The sequence below is a fragment of the Rhea americana genome, unplaced genomic scaffold (genome assembly GCF_003343005.1).
Source record: "Rhea americana isolate MKP2758 unplaced genomic scaffold, rheAme1 scaffold_35, whole genome shotgun sequence".
NCBI classification, from domain to species: Eukaryota; Metazoa; Chordata; class Aves; order Rheiformes; family Rheidae; genus Rhea; species Rhea americana.
This window is the reverse complement of record NW_028186479.1, coordinates 5,387,147-5,413,163: the sequence shown is the minus strand read 5'-3', so window position 1 is coordinate 5,413,163 and position 26,017 is coordinate 5,387,147. Positions and strand designations below refer to the sequence as shown.

General features: G+C 39.2%; 3 protein-coding genes across 7 annotated transcripts in view; 1 reads left to right on the top strand and 2 right to left on the bottom strand.

Moving 5' to 3' along the window:
* ACAD11 (acyl-CoA dehydrogenase family member 11) overlaps positions 1–17,670 on the top strand; it is a gene marked incomplete at its 5' end in the record, with an annotated part of 33,941 nt that extends 16,271 nt beyond the window's left edge. The window contains 7 exons of the mRNA XM_085311748.1: positions 10,747–10,813; positions 12,819–12,904; positions 13,114–13,185; positions 13,955–14,109; positions 16,079–16,195; positions 16,637–16,746; positions 17,273–17,670. Coding sequence (XP_085167874.1) covers positions 10,747–10,813; positions 12,819–12,904; positions 13,114–13,185; positions 13,955–14,109; positions 16,079–16,195; positions 16,637–16,746; positions 17,273–17,387 — 722 coding nt within the window. The remainder of the gene's footprint in view (positions 1–10,746; positions 10,814–12,818; positions 12,905–13,113; positions 13,186–13,954; positions 14,110–16,078; positions 16,196–16,636; positions 16,747–17,272) is intronic.
* ACKR4 (atypical chemokine receptor 4) lies at positions 1,698–5,732 on the bottom strand. Of its 2 annotated transcripts, none has more exons than XM_085311863.1 (2): positions 5,635–5,732; positions 1,698–3,001 (listed from the first exon to the last, which is right to left on the bottom strand). In XM_085311863.1, the coding sequence occupies exons 1-2, from the start codon at positions 5,709–5,711 to the stop codon at positions 1,924–1,926; spliced, it is 1,155 nt and encodes a 384-aa protein (XP_085167989.1). In that variant the 5' UTR covers positions 5,712–5,732; the 3' UTR covers positions 1,698–1,923. The 2 variants fall into 2 exon arrangements, with proteins under 2 accessions (XP_085167989.1, XP_085167988.1); XM_085311862.1 differs by having other exon boundaries at positions 1,698–3,002; positions 5,632–5,696.
* A 1,504-nt stretch (positions 17,671–19,174) lies between the features above and the next one.
* The window catches only part of DNAJC13 (DnaJ heat shock protein family (Hsp40) member C13), a 54,949-nt gene continuing 48,106 nt past the window's right edge, over positions 19,175–26,017 (bottom strand). For all 4 annotated transcript variants that reach the window (XM_085311860.1, XM_085311858.1, XM_085311861.1 and 1 more), the window contains 7 exons: positions 25,972–26,014; positions 25,386–25,559; positions 24,242–24,421; positions 23,859–23,999; positions 23,405–23,548; positions 22,511–22,610; positions 19,175–19,398 (listed from right to left, as the gene is read on the bottom strand). In XM_085311860.1, the coding sequence (XP_085167986.1) occupies positions 19,301–19,398; positions 22,511–22,610; positions 23,405–23,548; positions 23,859–23,999; positions 24,242–24,421; positions 25,386–25,559; positions 25,972–26,014 (880 nt within the window). In that variant the 3' untranslated portion in view covers positions 19,175–19,300. The remainder of the gene's footprint in view (positions 19,399–22,510; positions 22,611–23,404; positions 23,549–23,858; positions 24,000–24,241; positions 24,422–25,385; positions 25,560–25,971; positions 26,015–26,017) is intronic.

Sequence of the window (26,017 nt, the reverse complement as noted above, 5' to 3'; positions counted from 1 at the left end):
TTTACATTTTATTATGTCTTCATATATTTTATTGTAGAAGATTATAATTATTGCAGTGTTTAATTGTTTTACAAATTCCTACTCGAAATTCCAGGCCCTGTGYCAGAAGATTAAAACTTTTTCTTACATTCTTGCTAATACTTTGTACTATTTTGACATTTACAAAGCCAAATCTTCATATGGTGCCATTGTATAGCCAAGGAAATAGTTTAAGTTCTATGCATACTCTAGAGGAATAACACTKGGAATATGAGTGGTTGTTAGAACTTTGGGCAGAGCAAAGACAACTGAAAAGATTGAAGAAGTAGATCGTTTTTGTATATACACACACACTTGTTGATTTCTTTTATCACAGTAAACAGAATCTTCTGTTTATTTAACCATACAATTCTTGGGCAAATCTGCAGCACATTGCCTCTCTTAACAACATTAATTAAGTGAACAATGTGTAATTTCCCCGTTGTGGAATACTGGCCCCCCACCTTCTACGTTCCCTCTTGCAGTCTTTTACCAACTTATGTCTTTCCTCATACTATTTTTGTTGTGAGAGTCTCTAGGAATTCAGTGGCTATCTATTTTTTTCTTATTCTAGGGACTTTGTTACATTATTTCCTGTATCAGCTGCGTAAGATTTTTTTCTTGAGGTTATCCTTGGATATCAAATGGAATTAGTTTAGTTACAAGAGGGATGTGGCTCTCTGAAGATAAATAGACTATGGAGAGCAGAAAAGCAGCGTATTATTCATTAAGTACTTAACTGTAACATAAGAACAAACAGTTTCAAAACAATTACCTTCTTGCTTTCACAGGTCAGTTCTTCCCTGTCATTAGTTTCTTTCTTAAGGACTATAACTGTCTGCATCTGGCTCTACTACATATAGTTTAACCTCTTCTTTCAGTTATTCTTGAGTTATCTGAGCTAGGTATAAAAGCTCAGAGCCCATATGACACCTGTAAAATCCACAGACAYGCAATAAAGGTACATATAAAAGTCTATATTTTTGTAATAGATCATAGGGCTCCTGTTCAAAATTAAGATATACGATAGCTGAAAAATGTAAGGCCATTCCTACATTGCCTGATACTTGTTGCCCAAGGATTATGTAAGAGTGAGAGGAAAGCTTARCCATTTTTTAGGAAGTGATAAGAATATGAGATCCTGGATAATCACATCGTATGAATCTAGAATTGGAACCAGAGATCTGGAATGTGCTTCTTGACACTGGGCTTGCTGAAAGTCCAGAGTGAGCAGAAAATGAAAGGGAGAGATGAAATTAGGTAGTTACAGAGAAGGAGTTGTTGATTTTCATGGAGGGATGTTGATGTTGCTATGTATATGTGGAAACTCATAATAGCTTTTTTCTTCTTCCTTTTTCCTAACTTAATTCTCAGCTGTGAACTGATGCCTCGGKTCATTCATTGCTGTAAGGGTATGATATGGTATGATAGCTAGGGAAAAACATGGAAAATATTTATAGGCAAACATTCTAAGCTGTTACAAAATGCAGAAACGTACCTACCATGTTACGTTTTAAAGGCATGAAAATTACTAACTTTTGGTATAAAAGTTCCTGTACTGTGGTTTTATTGCTGTTGGTTTCTTTTTCTATTTTAAGCATGTACAGATTGTTGATTACTCAGCTATATAATAGCCTAGTACTGTGACCCTTTTAAATCTTTTTTTTTTTTTTTAAAAAAAAGTAGCTATCTCCAGTTGTTCCCAGCACTCTTAGTATACAGTTCATGCCTGATGCTTGTTTTTGATCAACATGTTTCGTTTTGAACAGCATTGTAGTGTCTTGGCTAGTTGGTAGGTCCAGAAATTCATCTGAAGGTTAACTTGCAAAACCGATGTGGAAATAATACCCCTTTAATTGGTAAATAATTCCTTTTGTATATATGAAAATGAAAGTAATTGATTGTCTATATAGTGAAGCTAATTGTTTCTTCTGTATGGTCTTCATAATTCATAGAAATTTCTTCGGTTATTCCATTCTGTTGTTGTCTTCTCCAGGATCCATAATTTTTTGCCATTTTCATAATATGCATTTTAAAAGAAGCACCCAGAAAGGCATACAGAAGAGGGTTCAGGCAGGTRTGAAACAAAGCTATGCTCTTGGTTACCTGGAGTGCAACATCTATAGTTTTACTTGCATCACAGTCAGTAATCAACAGGTAGATGATATCTATGGCACGCCAAAACTTAACAATGTTGTAAGGCAGTTGAGTAATAATGAAAGTRGCCACTACTGCCAACAGAACTATGAAGGGTCTAGACTTTTTGGCATTTGGAGATCTAAAGATTGCTCTAGCAGTGGCTGAATAGCAGGTCAGCATTACCAGGAAAGGAAGCAGAAATTCCAGGATAATTTCCAGGATTTGAATGGCTGCTTTTAAGAGTGTTTCTGTGTTCGCTGGAAATACAGGAAGGCATTCATTCCTGTCATTGTACTTCTTCACTTGGTTAAATATCAGTTCAGGGATACTGAGCACAATAGCAGACAGCCAGACCCAGATACAGGTTATGCTGCACGGTTTTCCAGCTCTTCTGTGACCTTGAGATCTGGAAATGGCCCTGTATCTATCCACACTAATGCAGGCCAGGAACAGCATGCCAGAGCTGAAATTCATGGTGTATAAAGAAGAAGTGAGCTTGCACATTGCGTTTCCAAGTTCCCATCCCTGCACTGCATTTGCAGCCCAAAATGGGAGAGTGAAGAGCAACAGCAAATCAGCAATGGCCAGATGCATGATGTACACATCTGTCTTAGTCTTTGGTTTCTTCAGATAGGCATAAATTGCTACCACTAATGAATTTCCAGCGACTCCAACAGTGAAAGCCAATGCATAGAACACAGGGAGGAATAATTTACTGAAATTTCTTACATCATCCTTTTCACAAAGCAACTCATACGTGTTGTAATCTATCACAGAATTGAGATCACTCTCGTCCTCATTCCAGTAATCACTTGAGTTGTTCATATCCCAGCCTATGGCAAAAGCTGCAAGACAAAGAAAAAGAAATACAACTTGCTTCCAAATTTTAAAATTTATGAGGAAACCTAAAATCCTTTCTCAGGTTGCTTATAAATCTCAAATTTAAACAAGTTAGATATTAAGATTGCATTTGCAAATAGTAAAAGTACTAGAGCTGGTACAAAGAGCTAGACAGTGCTAGAGGCAGAACAGACCAAGTCTCAGCTTCTCATATGACATGGGCCACTGACCATATCTATGCAATGCAAAGTGAAATGGATGCACTTGAAATGCTTTCATTAACCTCAGTGTTTGAGACTGCAGGAGGCTTGGAGTGCACTTCATTGGTTACATTTCAGCTGAGGAGCCATCATTGCTTAAACTGCTCTGAGTTAATTATGTATGACTATATTTTATTGCAAAATAAATTTGTCTGCACCCCTATAGAGTTTTAATTACGCTTTTTTCTCTATACAGCCTCAGCAAAGCAAAGCCGTACCGGTTAAAAGCTCTGGATAATATTACCATATAGTGGGTAAGGAATACTAATAGTTTTAAAGCTGAGAGGAAAGTAGTAGTATTCTGTGCCTACTCTCATATATTTTGGCAGATTTGGGATGCGAGTATAATATAGGAAGAGTGCACTTGTTTGTTTCTCAGGCACATGTATACATACCAATCACTTAAAGCACAGCTGTTYAGTGGAATCAGCGGTGAAACAGAATTACTCAGTTTAGTCACCATCCCACGCAGTGAATGGCTTTATGCCCGAGTGGAATTTCTTACAGAGTCAAATTAACGCGGGTATGCTGAATCTTAGGGCTGGAAACTTCTCAGGATGTTATGTATGGAAAGGAATCTTATCGTGTACAAAACAGCCCACAAATTCCAAACACTTCGGAACAATTCAGCTGTTTATTCAAGTTCATCTCATGACATGTTTAGTAGACACGAAGGTTATATTCTYACTGCCTGTTTAAGGTTGAAGTTTTAGTATTCTTATCTTCAGATTAAATCTTAGGCAAGCCATGTCCCACAGTATATTCTTTTCTTCCTGTAATTGTGTTCATTTACTAATTTGCTGAAATTCCTTGCTGAAAACTACAGCCCTATAGTACCCCATTTTCTTGAAATAAACGGGATTAAGATTTCTCGGTAACAGTGGCAAAAGGCTGAAAATGAAAAACATGTTCCTTTCTCATACCCGGAAATATTTCAGAATTTGACGCTAGTATTATTGAAAACAGATTCTTATATGATATTCTGTCGAGAGCTACAATTTTGCATTTTCAAATTTGAAAAAATTCCAAATAATATTTCCCTTTTTTAAAGGAAGGTTTAAATGAARGGTTGCCAAACCCTTGTAAGCAGTAGCTCTTCAAAAATTTTTGGAGTGTTCTCTGTCTACCAGTAAGAATAAATTACTGATTGCTTGCTCTCATGTTCAGGGATACACACTAAATAATTAGAAAGGAATGATTAATTTCCAGCCTTGCTTGATACTTATTTTTTTTTCAGTGAATCATCTATCTAAGTTTAAAAATGTATGCTAGTTAGAAATGAACTATTTGGCTTGCGCTTTGACTTTTGCTTAATTACTTTGTTTGGACTTTCATGTTGACATTTCCAAACACTTCCCACTTAACTTTACACAATAATTACTTTTTGAGTCTTGTCATCTGACACTTATTGTTGTGTCCGTGAGGTGTCCAGAATGGAAAATAAAGTGATTCTATTCCTTGGTTTGGCAATGGGTATGCATTCCATGCCCAGTAGCCCATGTTAGCAGGATTTTTCAACAGCAGCAATGTTTTGTGGCTTTATAGTACTTTCCTAGGAGAGATTCAAACATAAGAAGCAAACGTTTCTGTTCAACCAGGACAGAAACTGCAGTACAGAGAGTCTTAGCCAAGATCAGAAGAAAATTAAAAGTTAAATGCAAAAGATTTGGCTGTGCTGTGAACACTTGAAAGAGGACCCATCTGGGAATGTTTAATCAAACTGGAGCACTGGCAGATATATTTGAAAGCAAAATGATAAACAGAATTTTTGGTGCAAACTTGAATAAGTCTGGGTGCCATAAAGCAGTTTGGCTGTGAAAGGGAGCATGCTCCACTGCCTGGCTGTGATTTTGGCTGATCTGAATTTTTGGCAGAAACAATTTGTTATCTAACACTTTTAACAATTGCTAGTTCTCTCTCTTAAAATAATACAGTAATGTTTTGGCTAACATTCCTATTCCTTTTTGTCATTTCTGTTCATTCCAATAGACACCTATTTTGTAGGAGATATATTAATAGACAGCTTCGCATGGTTTTTGCAGAATTATTCCAGGAGTTACCATCTTCAGTTTTTCTGTATGTTTGAACTTGATRTGGGATTGTATGAATACATTTTAAATGAAGTTAATATTCCCAGTTTAAACAAACAGATATTTCCTTTAGAATGAATTGATCASTAACCAGTTCTACTTAACAAATCAATTTTAAAACTTGAAAAAAGGAGATACCTGAGTGAAATCATGATTCTCTGTAAAGCCAACTTAAATAGCTTCCAGTAAGAGCAAATCCTGCCTCTTCTGCTTGCACATAAGGTCAGTACATCACAATTCATATACAGATCAGTGAAAATTAAAAAAATTAAAAGGAAACTAACCTTCTTTTGTCAGCAGACTGGTAGCAGGTACTGCAATTGAGATGTACTTTAGTGGAATGGTCTGAGTTGGTCTGACACATTACATTTTGTCTTCCAGCACCACACCCTCATCTGGAAGTCAGTTGCACTTTCATTTTAACTTGCCACGAAAAGGTCCTGCTTTTCTGAAAACCCTTCTCAGTATGAACTCACTCTCATTTCCTGCTTTGCTCCCTGTTCCAACTAGAATGCAAGTGCTCTTTGGAATGCTGAGACTCTCTTACTGTAATAGCTAGTTTTTACCTGAAAGCCCAAACATTTTGTGCAAAATCAAAAGCTTTTTAACAAATTATACTTTCTAAGCTTGTAAAGGAGAGAATCAGGGGAGGTCAGCTTGGGGCGAGGTCACCAATAGAGAATCAGTATATATTTTCGTTGGGGGTCATACTGTAGTTTTGATGGATGCCCATACAAGGTTTTAAGAGACCCTTATATGCCATTATAAGTAACTTTTTAGTGTGGTATAATAGAGGAGTGCGTTCTGTTTTTTGAGAGATTGGGGGGTGGCTCTTTCAGGATGTGGCTATGTGACAGTGAACAAAACCAGGAAGATGGTAGGGAAAAGACATGAAAGCAAGTGGTAAGTTTTAACCAGGATATAAGCAGATAGCCCTGCACCCTGTGAGAGAGTTCTTAGAGACTTGAACRTTGCTAAAGTTAGACTCATAATCAAGTTAGTATTTGATAAGCAAGGCAGGAAGGCAAGAGGAAAAATAAAAAGATCCTGTTCCTTCCGTGAGCCAGTGTTCCTTCCATTGGCAGTGTGCTGTCTAGATTATAAAAAGTTGATACAGTTACAGGAAAGGGAAGATGGAAAAGTTCTGCAGTCACATGCAGATATTGTTATCTCTGCACTGGGGCTTAGATTCTCATAYTAAGAATTCCTAAAATGACTGTATGTTACTTGTATTTGCACAGTCTGCTCAGCATTAAATTATTTTCTTGTGTATGCAGAGTATCTGGAGCCTCCTGTAGTCTGCTAAAGGGTTTGTTCTGTATGGATTATCCTATATCCTGTAGCAGCAGTCTAGTGAGTTTAATATTGATACCAAATAATAGAAGTTCGGGGCAGACAACAGGTCAGATTTTGCATTTTGGCATGCTGACTAAAAAAGTAGATGTGCTGCAGCTGAACTGTGCAGTCTGTCTATGTTTAAACTGTTTTGTAATATGTGAAAGGAAACAATTTCAAAATGGGCTACTAAGAATGCAACAGGCAGGTGCTTACCGGTGCTTCTAGCTGCATTTGAATTCACAAAAAGAAAGCAAAATAGGTTGAAAAAAAGAATTAGACTATAGAAAGAGTGTTGCAGGATCATTCATCATGCTTTCATGTTGAGTTACCACAGCACTTTACTCATGTTCTTCGCAATAGCAGATAAGGACATTTCAGTGACTTCTAGCATACCTGCTTCTTGCAAGGAACATCATTGCTTAGAGGCCTGAGCTATTCTCTTTAAAAATTGGAGTGTATCTTGCTGTTCTCCTAAATGGTCTTCATTTCTATGTGGTGCCCAACAAGAGAAAATAATCAGAATTGAGAAGACTCTCAAAGAAATACATCTCTGCAGTGACTGGGGAAAAAAATGTTTGTGTTATCAGTGGCTAAGAGGTCCTGTGGGCAGGSTATAGGAAGGCAACTCATGTAAATACTGTAGTGTGCCTCAAGTCCTCATAATTTTACAGGCTACAAGGAGGACACAATAATCCAGAAAGGGTACAGAAATACTGCAGTTGTGTAATAGTAATTTTAGTATAGCCCTCTAGGCTCAAAAAATACAAAAAACATTTAATAAATAAGAGAGTGATTGCAAAATGGATCTTGCTTAACTAAGAAGCAATTGCAGCTGTATAAAAATGGGATGAAGGTGGGGAAAAAAAAACCTTTAAAAGTGCAGTGACTGCTTTCACTGGCACCATCAGAGGCTGTGAACTCTAGCTGGGAGTATCTAGAGGCCACATTCAATGGCAGAATTGAATAGCCCTCAGTGTTTTGTGGCAGAAGCCTGCATTGCTTTCTAGTGTTGCTGCTGTCTTTTCTGGTTGTAGTCAATTTACCATGGCCACCTTATAATCTCTACCGTATGTCAACCAGACATCCAGCAGTGCTGGCTGGGGAAGGTGAGAGAAAACTATAAAACTGGATTGTGCCAGTGGATGGATGATACTGCAGCCTTTTGGGGGCCCCTTTTCTCCAGTAGAAGACCTTCTTCATAGCACAGTAGCTAATACCTCACTGCTATCTGCCGTACTCAGTCCAGTTTCTGCTTGCAGGAGAGTTGAGAACGCATAATTGTCARTACCCTCCTAGGAAGCTGCCAAGTCTGAAAAGTCACCTCAGATCTTTAGCAGGGAGAGGCAACTTCACAGGCTCACCGGTGTAGCAGCCAGCATGACAAGACACAGTTATTCTGGGCATTCAGGTAGTAGGTTATCCTGCCATAGCCTTCTTAGCTAAAAATTTGAAGACTGGACACTGAAGAACAGATAACTAGATTGCAAAGATTAAGTGCTGTTGGCCTTTGAAACCATGTTATATGGCAGTTTCTTTAAGGAAAGGTTGTACCGTCCATGCCTCTGCCATGTGTAGTGCTCTTACCAACACAGAACCCATGTAACTCGATTGTGTGAAAGTCTAATCTTAAGCATTTTATACCCTCTGATAGTGAAGGTTAGGCTTCTGTTAGGACTGTGATCAACCCTTTAAGTATGTTTTTACATGCTTATGTGAGTGCATTGAAAGATTTAAAAATATAGTATGTTGTCTAAGCTTACAATGTTTAAAAATGCATCAGCATTGGAGTTTAGAATTCTGGACAAGTTGTGCAGACATATGTGTGTATATATATATACTATATATAAGAAAGTTGTACAAAAGCTTATTAATATGGATATATGCTTAAAGCTGACCTTCTAAAATGTCTACTCTCTCTATCTGTTGAATTTTGAATTTCTGGAAAAAAAAGACTTCAAATTCCTGCAAAAATKACAGGCTTTTTCCTACTCATCCCCTCATCCTCCTGCAACTTCTTTGATTCCTGTAAGTAACATAAAAATGTCATTAACAAGTGACAGATTTATTTCATTCAGGCATTCTGCATTTTTTCCAAAGCATTGGAGTCTGCCAGAGTCTTGCTTTAGATGAGAAGTTGTTTCTAGCATTTATGGCCAATGWTGGATAAAATTCGTTTGGTGTTTTCAGMACTTTAGGCTCTAAGGAGTGGAAAGGCTAGGAAGCTCTCGTCTTTTGGCATGTTCAGAGATGCATATGAAACGGAACTATTCATTTGCCTTCCAAGAAATTATTTGTACTAGTGATTTAGGACTTTTAACCAGATGTCTAGATCTCTGCGAACTCTTTGCTAGATTTAACATAAAAGCTTCTTCTGATTTTTTTTTTCCGAAGAATGTGATGTAATGCTTCTGTCTTTTTTTGAGATAAGAATGAGACTTGAGGATAGTTTATAAAACTGTTTAAGTAGTCATTCCAGAAAGACAAATTATCTTTTGTTATAAACCACATTTCAAGATGAAGAYGATTTAGAAAATGCCACTTGTGCGATCCTTTACCTGCTGCGGAAAAGGAGAAAAGTCAGATACGCCTTAAGAGTATAGCGTTTGTCTTTGCGGGATAGTATATTGTAAAACATTCACTGTTTTATTTGTCAGCTGGTCATCTGCTTGCTGTAGTTGCCCAAATGGGACATCTGTTTGAGAAACCCCTTTCTCTTACCAAACTAGTTCTTTTCCCCTCCCTCATTTTCACTTAGATGTTCTAGCACATTAGTGCTGTACAGTTTATGGGGTACATGCCACAAATAATCTCACTTTTAATGCCACAGATGAATAGCATATTGCAGAAGAGGAAAGTAAACATCCAGCAGTCTGGCCCTCAAAACAGACAAGTTTATCAGATCAAAATAAATCTCTCTCCCACTGTAGTAGACTTGCCAGCTGTCACAGTGCCTGTTCTAACATGGAAGTAGCTCTTCTCAAAGCCAGGTGGATGTGTTGTCTAGACTGGTTTGGCTGTCCCAAACCCTGTGACAGCAGCTGCCAGAGAATTTAGATAGTCATCATTGTTTCTGACATMAACATAGGAGAAGTTGGTGGAGATTAGGTCTTGAATTTTATCTCTATGAAGCTTATCATCTTTATTGAGGTAGCAAAAGAAATTTTGCTGATTGTCACATATGTCTAGTATAATCCTGCCCTCTTTTCTGTGGATTTATTGTCCATGTGAGACATTGAAAGAAATGAGAGCATGCTTTTTTACTAAGAAACTTTTGAAGAAAGAAGATGGTGGGGATTAAGTTGTCTTAGAAATATGATGCATTTTAAACTATGGTAGAATCTTATTTTAGGACTTTTCCAATAAACTTCTAGTTTTCATGCTACGAAAACATATATCAAATAATGTTGTCAGTGTCTTGAAATGCTAGCGTGTTTTAAGATTACAATTTCCACTGAGGTTTTTTTTTTAAAGTGTAAACCATAATAATTTGCATAAAGGGGGGAAAATCCCTTCACTCCAGAGAAGATATGCTGGAATAGCAGCAAAGAAGTCATGATAACCCTTATGATGGACTTATTTGCCTAATTTGATGGCTATAATGTGGTCAGCATTTCATTACTATGTACTACATAGCTTCTCCAGTCTTTATATCTTTGAGAAGTTTTGCTTTTGAAATGTCAGCATCTAACCTTTGGGTGTGCTGTTATATCGCACTTATTTGCTTAACGGTAGTGGAGACAGAGGTAATTAGATTCCTTTTCAAGTACCTTCTTGTTCTGCTTTCATAGGAATAGATAATGGAGATGGATCGTGGAGGGTTTGGATATTTGGCTTTTGATTGTTCTCCTCCTGCAAATCAACTCCCTTTTACATGTTAAGCAATAAGATATATTCTTTTTCAGTCTGATTACTCAGAGTATAAACACAGAAATGGACGGCGTGCTTTTGCTCGTAGCACGAAAGGAAGAGAGTACGATCTATTAATATGAAATTTCATTCGCTTCTATGTAGAAATTTTTGTATTGAAAACTATGTTTGTATTTGTTTGTTTGTTTTTTAAGGTGCTGGGAATCCAAATTGCAAAGTTGCGATAGTAATGGGCAAAACGAAAAATTCCTCAGCATCCAGGTATGGATACCTATGATATCCAAAGATTTACCTAAACTTTGTTTCCCAGAGGATTCACTGCTTACAAAAAGTGTTATTCCACTTCGTTAAGTGGAATAACATTAATTGCCTTGATCTGTTGGATGTGGTCATGATTTACAGGGGAATTTTAACCCTCTGTGGTGTGTCTGTTTAGAGAAAAACATGGCTGACCAAGCTCCTGTTTTGATGTCAACTGAAACCTCCCAAACTTCTCAATGTTACCAAGCTGCAGCCATGTRCTTTCTCCTCTCTTGCACTAGCTCAAGTGTTTTTTGCAGCTCTGTGATGAATTGGATCAGGAATATGTTTTGAGTTCACTAACTTTGTCTTGGCCACGTTCATTTTAATCTGGATCTGTTCTTCAAACTGCAGGAGAGTGCGACAGCTTCCTTTGCTTGCGGTATTGGCTTATGCTGACTTAAACTGGTTGTGAAACTCTAGCAGTGAGCAAGCTCTGACAGATGTGCGTTCTGCATGCAGAGCTGGTCCTTGTGCATGGGCAAGGTGGGTGGGAGCAGGAGGCGCCCCGTGCCACCCGTGGCGCATGGCCACCTTTTTGCTAAATGTCCTATTTTGTGCCACGACTGGCATCAGTGTGTTGCCCTCTCCTGGTGATGCCATCACTATGACATGAGCTCCCCTTAGCACACATCCTGACCCTCTGCTGGGATCAACCTRGAGGAGGAGAGCAGAGTCGGTTCTTTTTCAGGGTGAAAAAGAATTTGTATCCAAAGGCATCTGACACTTTTTGGGCTGTTATACTCTCACATTCATARCATAGTCCCCTTTTTCCTGTTTAATTAGAGATTTCCAGTATCTCTGACCAACAAATTACTTTGGAAGTGTAGTATTTAAACCACTTTTAACAGGAGGAAGAATTACTTGCTTAAATGAYAATTAATAAAAACAAGCCTTTTCAGAGTTTTCCTGAATGGAATGAATACAAGTGCTGTGTCAGAGACCTGAAGTTATATACTGAGTTTTTCAGAAAACTATCTTCAGGTAGAAAAATGAGAATGAAACAAGACATTTAACAAATCATACATACTTCTGAATTATATGAGCAGAGAGCATGACATGTTTTTAATCAATCTAATCATTCACATTCCTGTACATGTAAATATAATGTTTCTTTCTTTCTGTTTGAAAGAAATACTAAGTCACCTGTTGTTCAACTGTTACTACAAAACTAAAATTGCCTCTTACTAGAACTTAGGCGTGTGATGAACAGTACGCCTTGTGGCTGGTTTTGCTGAAATCATGCAGCTTGTGATGCATAAAATGGGAAACAGTCATATCTCTTAGTTGGATTTGAGCCCAAATTCCACTGATAATCTTAAGTTTTGATTTGACTAGGTGCCTTTGGGAGTCAACAGTAGCTTTCTTACAGTATTCTGGTTGTTTGTCCTGTGGCTGTGCAGGCAGAGGCTGAGCTTTTGGAAGATGAACAAAAGTTCATGGAGGGGACTATGTGATATTGTGCCTGCTGGAACTGGAACTGAATTCAGGCACCTGGGAGATTGTCTCCAATCCTGTGTGACTAATAACTGCACTTAAACATTCTGAAAGCATTTAAAAATTGAGATTGTTTTTCTAAACTGTTGGCAAGCCAAAATGGTGGTGGTGATGATAAACATGTTTTGAGAACAAAAAGGAGGATTTCTTTTTATCAGGGAAAAAGGGAAATGGACTGGATGATACAGAACCAGGTGCTAGAAATGTATACAGAATTAATATTTTTTTCAGTCATGGTATGTTAGATGCCAGTAGCACCTTTTTGCTTCTTGACTGGTGGTTCAAGGGGCATTGAACTATGCACGCCACACTGCAAGCAGACAGGATGGCTGCAGTCAGTAGAGGTAAATCTCAACAATTGCTTTAGGCAAATGCTAAGTTGGGGTTAGAACATAAAAAGTGAGGGGGGGGGCAGGGATCACAAGGAAGCCCAAAGTTGATCAGAACCTTTTCCTCTTGTTTTGATCAGGTACAAGCAGCACAGTATGATCATTGTTCCTATGGACACTCCAGGGCTGAAGCTGATAAGACCTCTCTCAGTGTTTGGCTACCTGGGTGAGGAGACCATGTTTATCTGCTGTATTTGTATTGGTTTGTTAGCAATCGTCTCAGGGATTGCAGTAATATTAATAAATGTTATATATGAAATAGACCAGGAAAATGCGTGTGTAGAAAAAGGGATAGGAGTTGAAGGCCTGTATTTTTTTAATGCATGCATTATCCTCCTTTGTTTTACCCTGGTATTGTTTTCTGTGTATCTGTAGATGAGATCCACGGAGGACATTTTGAGATACACTTTAATGATGTGCATGTACCTCTGTCTAATATAATACTGGGTGAGTTTCAGTATTAATGCCATTTTAGTACATATAATGATGACACGAATTTTATGATACAGTGGTTTATTTTTTAAGTCACCGTAAGTTACTGCAAATAGCTAATAGGGCGTTCTTTAGATAAGATGTGTCCAGTCAAAATTGGTTAAACCAAGGTCTCAAACACATGTAAGCTGGAGTCCACTCTTCCTTTAGCAGTCTGTCTGCTGCATGAATAGAACTTGTTTGGAGCAGAAAAGTGGTTGAAGGAGCCTGGGTGCCTGCAGATTTACAGAAGAAGAAGAAAGAAGAAAAAAAAAAAAAAAAAAAAGCAGGCCGGCACTTGTAAACTTCTGCATGGAAAACTTTGCTCTTGTTCTTTCACTTGGGAGAAGCCAGGGTTTACATAGTTTCCTCCTGGCTCTATTTCTTTCTCTGAGAGAGCCTTCTTGCTTCAGTAGCCCTTAGATCTGGAAACCTCAATTCTTCTCCCAGATTCTCGTACCAGATCTCATAAATGTATTTTTCGATGTAAGTTTGTTAACATTTTAATTTAAAAACAAGTATATCTGACCCTCTCAGAAACCAGCTTAGTGTGCTGTAAGTAGTATTAACATTGGGTCAGTATAGATAGTTAAATTAAAGTTAAAAGTAAACAAATCCAACAGTGCTGCAAAATAAACGTGTAAAAAGCTCACTTCTAGCTGTCTTGCAAAGTGGTCACTTCTCTTCTGATCATTTCAAGGAAGAATCAAGTGATCTGCCTGTGCATGTTTTTCTTTTCAACCAGGTGAAGGAAGAGGGTTTGAGATAGCTCAAGGTCGGCTTGGGCCAGGCCGTATTCATCACTGCATGAGGTCTATTGGTGCAGCTGAAACTGCTTTACAGATACTGTGCCAGCGTGCAGCAGAGAGAGTGACTTTTGGGAAGAAATTGTACCATCATGTAAGCGTGTTCCCTCTTTGTCTCAATTCACATACTTCAGACATCTTTGTTTTGTCCACACAGAACCTTGTGACTCTAATAACGGAGACTGTAGTGGATGTGCCTTAAACCGTTATTAACAATGGCTCAAATGGTAAAGGAAAAAAATCAGTGTGAGGCTCCCACTTTTAACTGTGCTCCACAGGGATTTTGTTTCCTTGTAACAAATCGGATATCCTTTGTTGGATTCAAAAACAGTTTTGCTAGTATAGTTTTGGCCTGCTTTCCGTGATCCTTTTGGATGTATTTTTTTCAGGCATTTAGTTTACATTTTTTGCAGCCACAATCTGTTTTGCATTAAATTTGCCGCCTAGATATCTCTGGTCATGATGACCAGACACATTCAAAGATCTAGTCATACACCTGGCTAAAAAACTCTATTTCTCCGATCAGTTATTTGTACCGACTGAGCCAAGACGGGGGTGGGATTTTGGTTTTTCTTTACCTAGCTCTGGTGTTAAAATGCTGTTACCTGATAAAAAAAAAAAAAGAGTCCATTTTTTTTTATTTATTAAGGGGAGTAATAAAAAGGTAAGTTTGCTTTTTGTAGGAATCTTTAGCATTTACTAGTTGGCCTATCACATTTCAAGTGTTCCTGATTCTCATCCAACAGATGAGATGAATTTATTGGGAAAAACAAGTAAAGGCAATGGAAAGAGGAAACTGAATTAGTGTCTGGCACAGGTTATAGAAAATGTTTGTACAGATGCAGAGAGAGTAAGCTTATATACATATCTGTTTCCAGTCATGTCATGGCCAAATTTCAACTCCCTACYATAACCTTGAATTAACATAAGCAGTTTGATGGGAAGCACTTTGAGATTAAAAACTAATATGTTTAACAAAGCTACAAACAAGACCTATGGGCCAAATTCATGGCTGAAGTAGGTGCAGTGGTTCTTTAGAGCTCTGGGGCACTTACTTACTTACTTAAGAGGTGAAGCTGTTGGCTGCCTTGGGTAACAGGCCGTCACCGTTGCCCATTTGGGGGTTACAGCTTGGGAGCTGCCAGCAGAAGGGGGTTTCTGGATGCCCTAGCGCTGTGTCACTGCCCGAGGGGCTGCGCGGGTTGAGACCACCTCTGCTGGCATGAGCTAAGCCAAGCTGCTCCCAGCCTTGCACTGAAGTGAGCGCTGCCCAGCTGCACACCCTCCCATGCATACCAGGGTTACAAAATGCTCGCTCCAGGCTGAAGTGYGTCTGTGCCTGAGGCTGGCTCAGGCTCTGAACAGCTTCAGCACCAACAGGCATTGCACGGAACATTTTTATAACATGGTATGCAGGCTGTTCTCGGAATTACGTGAGAACAGCAGGGAAGGGCTGCCAAGACCTTATTGCAAGCAAGCATACCACATTTCAAACTTCTTTTGAATCAAGGGAGCTACTAATTCATCATCAGTGCAAAAGCACAAAGGCAGCAGGCACCACCCTGCAGCTGTTTGCCTGGGTGCATGACACACCATCATTAGCTGGAGGAAACAGAACCAATTCGCTCACTCCTCTTTCCCCTCCTGCCCCTGCTTTTGTACTGTGGAAGGGCAGAGCCACAGCTGCAAGTGGTGGGATCAGGTCAAGGAGGGAGGGAGTAAAATGTAGGCTCTGAAGGGCTTCAGGAAAATTTTTGGCAAGCAATGTGCCAAAGGAAGATGAAGGAAATGAACTGGAATCTGGATTTTTCTTTTCCCTTTGCACTTTCCTGCCAAGAACTGATTGCCATAGCATTTGTATCAGTCAACGGATGAGGATTGTGTTTTTGTACTAGAGTGTATGTCAGCCTAGCTCCAATTTGCACAAGGATGTCTCTAAATGACTGGAAATGCATAAGCTGAGGAATACGGGGGGGGGGGGTGTCTTCTTTAGAGTAGGTTATCCTAGCGACCTAGGAGACCTTAACTGACTTTATGTTCATGTCCTTATTTTGTCTCTTCAGGAAGTTGTTGCCCACTGGATTGCTGAATGCCGCCTTCACATAGAACAGGCTCGACTACTTACACTGAAAACAGCTAGCATTATAGACATGGTGGGCAACAGACAAGCRAGGAAAGAGGTGATTGTTTTTTGATACGAGTGGGTGCCTGGTGGGAGGGAAATAATGATGCATTTTCAGAGATACCTGGTCAAAATTTAAGCTACTCTATGTCACAAAAAAATTGCCCTCATGATACAACTTCATACAGAAAGCAGTTTTTGGCTCTCTTAACAAAACTGCAAARTGCTCTCACTATAAGGACTTCATCAGATTGATCTCAAAGTCTTTAAAAATTAAAGAAGTGAAAGTATTGCTCAAGTCTCTTAACACAGGGATGTAGTTTTGAGTTGTCATTGCCCTCAGAGGATTTTACCTGATGGATGGAATTAAAAGAGAGCTTTGCTCTTTCTGACTAAGGAACAAATTGCACTGTGTACTATGGTTTCAGTTAAACAGTCCGATAAACTTTCCATTCACTTACAGAGCTATTGCTGATAATGCAAGTTCTCTTAACTCCAGGTAGCCATGACTAAAGTGGTTGTGCCTAGAGCTGTCCTTAAAGTGATCGACTGCGCAATCCAAGTCTGTGGTGGAGCTGGAGTTTCCCAGGATTTTCCTTTGGCTTTTATGTGAGTAGGGGAGACTTGAGATATCACTAGTTGCTATGGCTCCTTTTAAGATCATAGGATTTTATAACACTAGTACCTGCCTATTAACCTCAGGTAGTCTGAAGCAACAGGTCACATTCCTACTAGTCAAACCTACTAATACATAAGCTATGAACTTTCAACAATTCTAGAAAACCTAGAGCAATGGCATTGTTCTGCCCTTAGTGTGGAGGGAGGGGGGATTACAAAAAACCCAAAACACCACCACACAGCATTTGGCACTGAACTTTAAATAGTTTCTTATCAACAGCATTGAGGATGCATTTCCTAAGCTCAGTCCTATCTTCTAGCTCCTTGGAGAGAAGCAAGCCTTCAGAAGCACCAGTCCACATGTCTCAATCCCAACAGGAAGATTCCCCCCCCCCCCCAGTATCTCCTATAAAATAGCTATATTGAGAAGTGTGGCTATAGGAAAAAGTGCAGAGAACTTCTGCTTAATCCTGCTACAGCATTAGAATCCACCTCTAATTCAGACCTTCTTACACAGGTATGCTTATATACGGACCTTGCGCCTGGCAGATGGGCCAGATGAAGTACATCTCTCAACCATTGCAAGATGGGAACTACTTGACCAATCAAAGAAGCTAACTGCAAAAATTTAATGTCAGCCTAAAGCAATGTCATGCACATGGAGAATTTCAGAAAGACGATTGTGCTGGTCAAAGCAATAACACTTAAAGCTAAAGTTAGATGAGCACAAAAACCTTGATTCTAGCTTGAAGCAAGATGCATTCCTTTAACCCCTCCTTGTAACTACTGCATTTACAAATCAAGGGCTTGCTGCAAGTCTGTAGACTTTCACATCTGTGAAATAAGAGCACTTTAAACACTCAGCTGATGGGTTCTTCTCATGACTGAATAAAGTTCATTTTCTAACAGGCTTAACATGCTTTATTTGTTCTGAGCCAAAGCCTTTTAACCTTTCTGAAGTTCTAAAACATCAGAGGTTCCTCAACTCCACTATTGCAGCAATACTCACCAGTAAGTGTTCTTTGGCATCACCTACTTAACACAAAAATTGTTCAGAGCCAGGTAGATTATAGGAAAGAGAAACAACAGTGCAATATTCTGTAAGGTAGGACAATCTTTTTTCCAGCACGTGTGCACAGTTGCAGCTTGTACAAAGGATGCAAATTTTTTTTTTTTTTAAACACACACTAAAGACCAGTAAACAAGCCTTCACTGCAAAGGTGTCAGCTCCCAGCTAACATTACTCCCTCTGTTGGAGCTTGGGAAGTGAAAAACTATGGGGCTAAAGGTCTAACTTGCTGGAGTCTCAGCCTGAAGACTGAGCCAAGCCAGGTAACCACTCACTTGAAGGGCAACAGCTGCTAAAATCAGGAAGTTGAGATACCGATAGCTCCCAGCAACTAGAACTTGCAGCTTTCTGCAAATAAGTTTCATACATCTATTACTTCATTGTGTGGCAAACCAAGATTATGATCTCCTGGGAAAAAAAAAAAAAGTAGTAATGATTGTTTATATTTCCATCTATCTTAGTTTCCTCTTACTTCCTGCCAAGGCTGTTTCATAGAAGGTTGAGAATATCAACAAGTCAGTTGCTGAATTGCAGTTCAAATACAAAACAAGCTACACCACACATTTGTTTCTGGTTCAGGAGTTCTACTGCCCTAAGGGTGTGTGTCAGGACTCACAAACCCTGATGTTTTCCTAAGCAAGACTCCCAAGGATGCCCCTTTAACTGCACTCAAATTAAGGTCCACCCCCCARCATACACTCTCCAAAGAACAGCTACATAAAAACACCTCCTTTCTCATTAACAAGGCTCTTAATTCCCTTTATTTTAAAATTTTATGTACATATGAATGATCTGTATAATGTACACTCAATATAGAAAGTTTTTATATACTGGATAATGTATAGAACATTTCACAATTACACTAATTTCTTACATAACATGTCAACTTTTAAGTTTTTTGCTGAAGCTTTCTCAATTTGGTAAAGCCAGTTATACATATGAATRTCTAATGCTGTTTGATCTCAGGAAGATAATGTTAATGATTAAGGTCAGTGACCTAGGCAGGGACAAACCCTTTGCAAGTTGTGTTCAATGGAGAATGATCATGTCAGGCTGGGAAGAGAAGGGAATGCCCTTTTAGTGGGGGTAGGGGGTCAGTGAGGTCAAAGTGATTTAGCCCAATTCCTCTAGACTGTAGCTCAACTCCAGTCATGCTAATTCATAAAATATAAAAACTAGGAAAGTTTGATTCACAGTCTTGTAAACAAATATAAAGGAACAAAATGTGCTTATGTACAACAAGAAAAAATTCTTGTGTACCCATTTCAACTGATCCACAGAGTGCTTTCTTATGTTACAGTGTGATAGTTAGGATCACCGACTTTCCTAAAAAAAACAAACAGTCATAGAAAAAGGAATAACACTGTCATTAAAGATTTTGAAAGGCAGTAAAGTTCACTTCAATGTTAGAGGAAAATGCTGTTCCTCATCACTGGCCAGTCTGCCTTTGTGTCTTTCCACAWGAATTTCCAATCCTTAGCTGACATCTCCCACATCATTGTCTACTGGGGGTGGTACGTTGGGCATTACAGATGATGTCGTCCCTGCAGTAAGGTAACCAGCAACTCCAGGGCCTTTAAGGAAAGAAAAAAAAATAGAATATTGGTAATTAGTATTGATTTTGAGTGACTGAACAGCTGTATTCTCCCTGGTCGCACTCAAAGTCAATCACCTTAAACAAGATCATTTAGAAGTTTTAGATTCTTCATAATCTAGGAAGACTAGGAATTCAAGGGTCTTAGCCCTCTTAGCCACTAAAGCGACTTACATAGACCATTCTTAGAAAAGCACAGCATTTTTTTTCCCCCATTCTGATATAGATTCCAAAAATCAACAGTATTACCCATCTTGTCTACCACCAGGGAAGGGGTGGGGCTTCCTTTGCTAAGGAAAGGATCTGCTGCAGAAGTGCAGTGACTTCAATCATGCACTCCATTACTCCACATTTATGCTTTCAGCATTGGAAGGGTTTTCCCCAACCACGTAACTGGGGCAAGCTCAATGTACTGCTTCATGAGCAGGCAGAACTGCCTCGTGTTTGTCTAGAGCAGCTCTTTGTGCTTTCCGTTAAGAAAGGAAACGGTATTCTTGRGATGCACAGTCTCCATACCAGAGATGCAAAGCACCTTTCATTAGCCAATCTAAACAGATTAGTGTATGGGTCAGTTTTGTACTGCAAACAAAGCATCTCTTCCCAATGCTTAGACTTATTTTAGTCACTACAGAAATCTCCACCAAAAGCTTTAAGATTACTCATGTTGCTGCATGAGGTGTTCTAATGGCAACTCTTATCAGATTAGTAATTGTAGAAAACTGCCCACACTCAACATATTTGAGTTAGTGATAGACTTTGTATCAGATCTTCAGCCTACAGAGTCAATAACCCTGAATAGGAAGAGTTCTGCTTGGTCCTTTACACTTCCCTTAAGTTCTCCCCTATTTACTATCCCTTCACCCCCCACCCTCCCTTCTCACACCACAGCCACAATGTCAGTGTTGTTTGTCAACAGCCCTGTGATGCTACTGCAAGCAAGAGAGCAAACCATGTGGTGCCTTCGGTAACGAGCTCCCTGACCCCCACAGCGCACTCCTCTCTACTAGCCTGTTGGTGACATCTGCAGAGATCCAGGCCCACTTTTGCATGTCCTAGTGGGAAAAATGCCACCATTTCTCCTCCTTCAAATCTTTCCACAATTGAGTATTTTAACAGTTCAGAAGTTTAATGCATCTATAGTATCAGCAAGTATCAGCTGCTGCATTGTTAGTTTTCTGCTGCTGTGTGCTTAAAGATGACAAGTTTGTTTTGCAGCTTCGGACTCTACATTTGTTACGGCTTTGACATGCATCTGTTACTTGGAACGCAGCAAATGCAGCATGCATTTTGCAAGATGGTATCTACCTGCTTTAGAGAGCTACACAGAAGTTAGCAAGCTGCCTGGCAGAGCAGATCTAAAGCCCACTTCTCAGGTGAAGGGGACTGCTGCCAGTTAGAATGGAAGGAGAGGAGACACCTGAGGGAAAGAGAAATAAGCAAGGGAAAGTTTAAGGGAAGTGCAAATAGCAAAGCAATTTGAAGCAAGAGGTAAGCAGAACACAAAATAAGGCAGATAAAAAAAGCTAGTAGTTCAGTTTCCATCTGTACAGCATCTTCATTCTACATTTGCAAGCATTTACTGGACAATTCAAATGATGCACAGGCTTTAAGACAATATTATGCCCAGACTACAGCTGTACAGCTACATTGCCCCCAGTTTCAAGCCTGACAGTTTGATAGTTTGTTTTCAGCCAGGGTTTACTCCATAAATGCAAATTATGGATTACTAAAGAATTTTTCAGGATCAATTAACAGTTTACATTCTTTTGCACCATTTGCTATCTGATGCCACTTCGACAAAGAGTCAACTCCTGTTTAGAGCTACAGTGTCAAGTCTGTGGGATAGGGAGATACGGCCACCTAAACATCTGCCCTCAAGATACAGAGCACCTGCTTCCAGGATGTCAGGTTCTGGGGTTTAAGGTATCTTGTATTTTTTTTTCCCCTCCTTCAAAATACATGCCAGTATCTTGCAAGAAACTTTCCTTTCTGTATGCCACCTGAATGCCTCATTAATTACCAAAAGCCTTATATTAAACTGGATGAGATTCTACATAAAGCATATTGAGATGTTGTTATTAATTGGTCATATGAGACTTAAAACATTAGTTGGGAGGCTAAATTATTTAAGCTAATCTCACCCATTTGCTTAGTTGCAGGCTATGCAGGAGTCAGAAGTTGGCACCAGGTGTTGCTTTAGTTTGTTACAATGTAGTTAAAATAGTTCTGGATTTCACAAATAATCTCTGATATGTATGTATATGAGTTTGATATGCTATGACATGTTACAGTATCAGGATTATATCCATATGCTATTACCAGCACAGAAGTTCACACCAGCTACCATCCTTGGAAGGCTTCATGTGTATGGCATGAACAGCTAGAGGCCTTGCCTCAAAACTGAGCAGAATCAATGTGGCATCCCTGGGACACAACGTAAGCCCTGGCAGCACCCATAAGTGACCTCCAAGGGGCACACCACGAGTGCACCCAAGTGTGTACTGCCAAGTACAGGCAAGAGGCCGGTGTCACTGGAGAACCACCACTGAGACAAAGGCACATCCTCACACTCCCAGGAAAGCCATTAATATTCAAACTTTTCCAATACTGTAATTACATACCTCATACTAAAGCAGCATGGCAGAATTAACACAGTTCAGCTATTTAAATACAGGTCTACTGTATTTACTGTAGGGTACTTGCAAAACTTGTCATCTTCCAGGTTCCCCTGCTCCTTGCTTCTACTTAATACACCCCTCAACAACTGGTTTCAAAGCTACACAGGRTTTTGCACCAAGTTGTTACCAGTAACTGTGGAGATGCATCAGATGTGTCTGAGGTCATAAGTGGGATACAAACATAACTAATTAAAAAGTACGCCAAGAAATGCATTTTTTCTTATCACAAGAGGAACTGGCTTTTGATATCRAAGTATTTAGAAAACCTGTCATGTTTTTCCTGGCATTAAGTGTTTAGGCAACATAATAGCAGCAGCAGATCCTGAGCATAAACACTACCACCAGAGTTAAGTCTGACACAACTGAGTCAGAGTTCAGTATGATTCAGGACATTAATAGGAAAGGGTTGCAAACCTGTGAGGTATCCTGCTGTTTGTGTCTCAGAAATGAACAAGTCATGTTTCTGATCTTTGAAGGCACTCCACACAGAAGAACGGGACAGAATTTCATTTACCTACAGCATTTGGAGAGATTAACACAATGAACAAGTGATACTTAAGGGTCTAGGGGAAATAAACTCATTTTCTCATGTTCAAGAACTAAGTCATTCTGAAAGGATCACCAAACCGAACAGCAGTATCTTAGGATAGAATATGGAATCGCAGATTTAAAAATAACTTGTTTCTCCATTTGAACCATGCAGGTCAATATACAGTGTGGAAAGCTCAACATCATTTAAGAGTTTGACTYTCTCCCTCGTTTTCCTGAGGCAAGACCAAGAAAAGCAACCCTGGAAACAGCCACCTGCCTTGTGCCTAAAGCTTAAGTAGAACAGGGCTTTTCCCATACAACAGTGAGATAGGCCCAACTTGGAGGAAAAACCCATATGGGCAGGAGAAAGGGACCAGAAACTAGCAGTTATCGGGACAGATTTTACCAACTTTATATAGGTGTGTAATGCAACTGCGGTTGTCTACAGCAATATTTACCACAGCAAATAAAAAAAACAATTTAGGTTTCCAAGTGAGAGCTGTCTGTAAAAGCTTACCTGGCTACCAGGCTTATAGAACATTCTTGCACYGGGAATTTGTTTGACTAGTGCTTTTTACCACTCATTGAGCCAATACAAGTTCTCCACAAGAAACTTGGAAATGGAAAAGTTTCAGTTCATCTTAATTTTATAATTATGGGATGTTAGTATTTCAGGTGGAATCAAACACAAAAGCCACAGTAAGATTGGACAAGGATCACCCAGAGTTGGTTCTCCCAAATGCGCAAAAGCCCAGTTAAGGGCTTGTCAGCACTTACCTGTTCCCCGTACTGCAGGCTGCGAGACATGGACTTCAGAGTTTTAACAATCTGAGCTTTTGTTGCAGATGGGCTTTCCAGGTTTTCAAGGCCAATACCTTCCAGCAATTTTAGAAGATAAGGGACCAAATCTRCTTTCAAAGCCTATAAACACACCCAGATGAGTTGTCTTAACACAGAGTTAAGATGTCTTAACAAGTTTACTTTGATTAGTTGCAGTCACATCTTATGCTTTTGCAGCAAAGCAGCCAAAACCTTATCCTATGCATTAAGTTTCAATTCTTGGGCAACATTCGTGAACATTTTGAGTAAGGAACTGGTTTGTCTTCTCCGGTATGGAAAGCATATTAATCGGAAGCCTGCCAGACATTTAAATTGGATGGTACCTCTGTTCTTATAAGTAGATTACAGATAAAAGTTACATATTTCTGCAGAGTAAGAATATACTACTTACTTGGGCTACTAGGTCATTTTGTTCCTTCTGAAACATTCGATTAAGTGCTTCACAGGCTATACCAATTATATCTGATCTCTTTTTCATCCCATTCATGAGTGGGCTAATTGTCTCAAGCGATGCCATTGCTCGAACACAAAGCTATGAGGAGACAAACATCCAGAACACTTCATTGTATTTTTTTTTAATGCTAAGCTTAATGATTTCGGTAGATTCGGTCAACCAAGACTAAGTTTTATTATTTTTCATTAATCTTAGTTCTCCAGTCTCCTGCAAGTCTCTGCTTATCTAGTACACAGCATTTAGAGTCAAATAATGCACTAAAAACATTAACACACACAAGCATACTTAAAACCTTAATAGTTTCAAGAGCGATTCGGTACCTCATTGTCAGACAGTATGTGCATGACACGAATGGCACTTTTTGGAATGGCATTGTTCTTGTGATTCATGGCCTGGAGTATTTTGTGAAGATGACCAAGTGGAGGGACTTGATCAGCTAGCTGAGGCTGAGCACTGAACAGGCACACAGTTGCTGTTGTTATAGTTTCTAAGGTCTCCCCCTAAGGAAGGCAAAAAAAAAAAAAAAAGAAAAAAGAAAAAAGAAAAAAGCATCTCTGTAAAGCCTAATGTATCATCGTATTAGGAGTAATGATTCAAACTTCCATTACACTACAACATAGATTTTTCCTAGTACTTTTATTTTTGTCGCTGTTAAAACAAGGAAGTTGGAAGGCTCAGCTCCAGTAGTAGCAGACAAATTGAGCACTGTGTCTAGAGAAGCCGATCACTGGCTGCACACAGTAGCATATGGACTAATTCTGAGAGATTATGGATGTTTAGGCTGGCCACTTGAATGCCTGAAAGCATTCTGCAGTCTCTGCAGCAGTACTGATCACACCTGCTGGATGCTGTGTGCCCATGCGAACTACCATCACATCTTAGACTAGTGTACTGAATATATGTTTATGTTTTACAGTTTCCTCCTGTAACTCTACCTAGAATGTAGAAATACTATTTAAAATTTAAWTTATTACATGCAAGTCAGGGACTTAATGATATTGGTAGTTTTCTCACTCAAGTTAATAGAACTAATGTTTTAGTTTAACAGTCACATGGCAACTCTAGGTCACATAATTCACACCATGAGAATGGGAAAAAACAGTGCTGCAGAAAGACAATACTAGAAAGCATATCAAGACCAGAAAGTTTTTAGGCTATAAAAAAAAAAGTGCCATTTCTTTAGGTAGGCCATGAAATAGTTAAGACATTATTTGTCAAGCCTCATCACCACCCTAACATAGGCCTCAGACTTACTGGGGTTAGTTCTATGGCTTCAGGGATTTTAAAAGTACTGAATTGGGATCAGAGATTGCCTAATCATATCTACATCTTTTTTTTAGATAGTCAGAAAGCTAACAAAATCATTTATGCTGGGAAGAAGGCAAGAGAAGCAAAGTTAATCAGAAACTAACACTGCAGCAAAGACAACTAAAGAATACAAAGAACAGAGTCAGAAAATCTTACATGGGGGTTATTTTTCTCCAGTAGTTCAGTAAGTTTTTCCAACAGTGCAATGAGAAATTCTCTTGGTTTCCGTAAAACCCAGGCCGGCTGGGCAATAAAAATCCTTAAGAAGACTCCCCCTACTGAAAGTTCACCTTCTGCCTCACCATACACCACAGCAAAGTCTTCAGGTAGCTGTTGAATTGTAAAGAACAGGAAATTACCACCTGGCAAGGAGTATTTGTGAAATCAGCTGTTGTTTCTGCTACACTATAGCTCTAAACAGACAAGATTCACTAAATTAACAATGTACTCTAGAATGGAGCTTTACAAGACCAATAAACATCTCATATCTTTTAGAAAGATGAAGAAAGAAGTGGGAATAGAAAAAAAAAATAGTACAAGCAGTGCTGCCAAGTGGACTTTTCTATAGTTATAGACTCCCTGGGTCTATAACTACAGTGGCAGCAAGCAAGCTCAAGAGGAGCAGTATTAGTAGTGTGACTGATGGAACAGCCCTTTCCTTTCTCTTGTCTGAACTCAACAACTTATCAGCTTCTCTACAGACTCCCTAGGGGCACCCAAAGCACAAATATTCTACTTTTACCTTCCAGTTAGTGTCAGGGTTGTCCCTCTGAAGTTTAAAGTGCCTT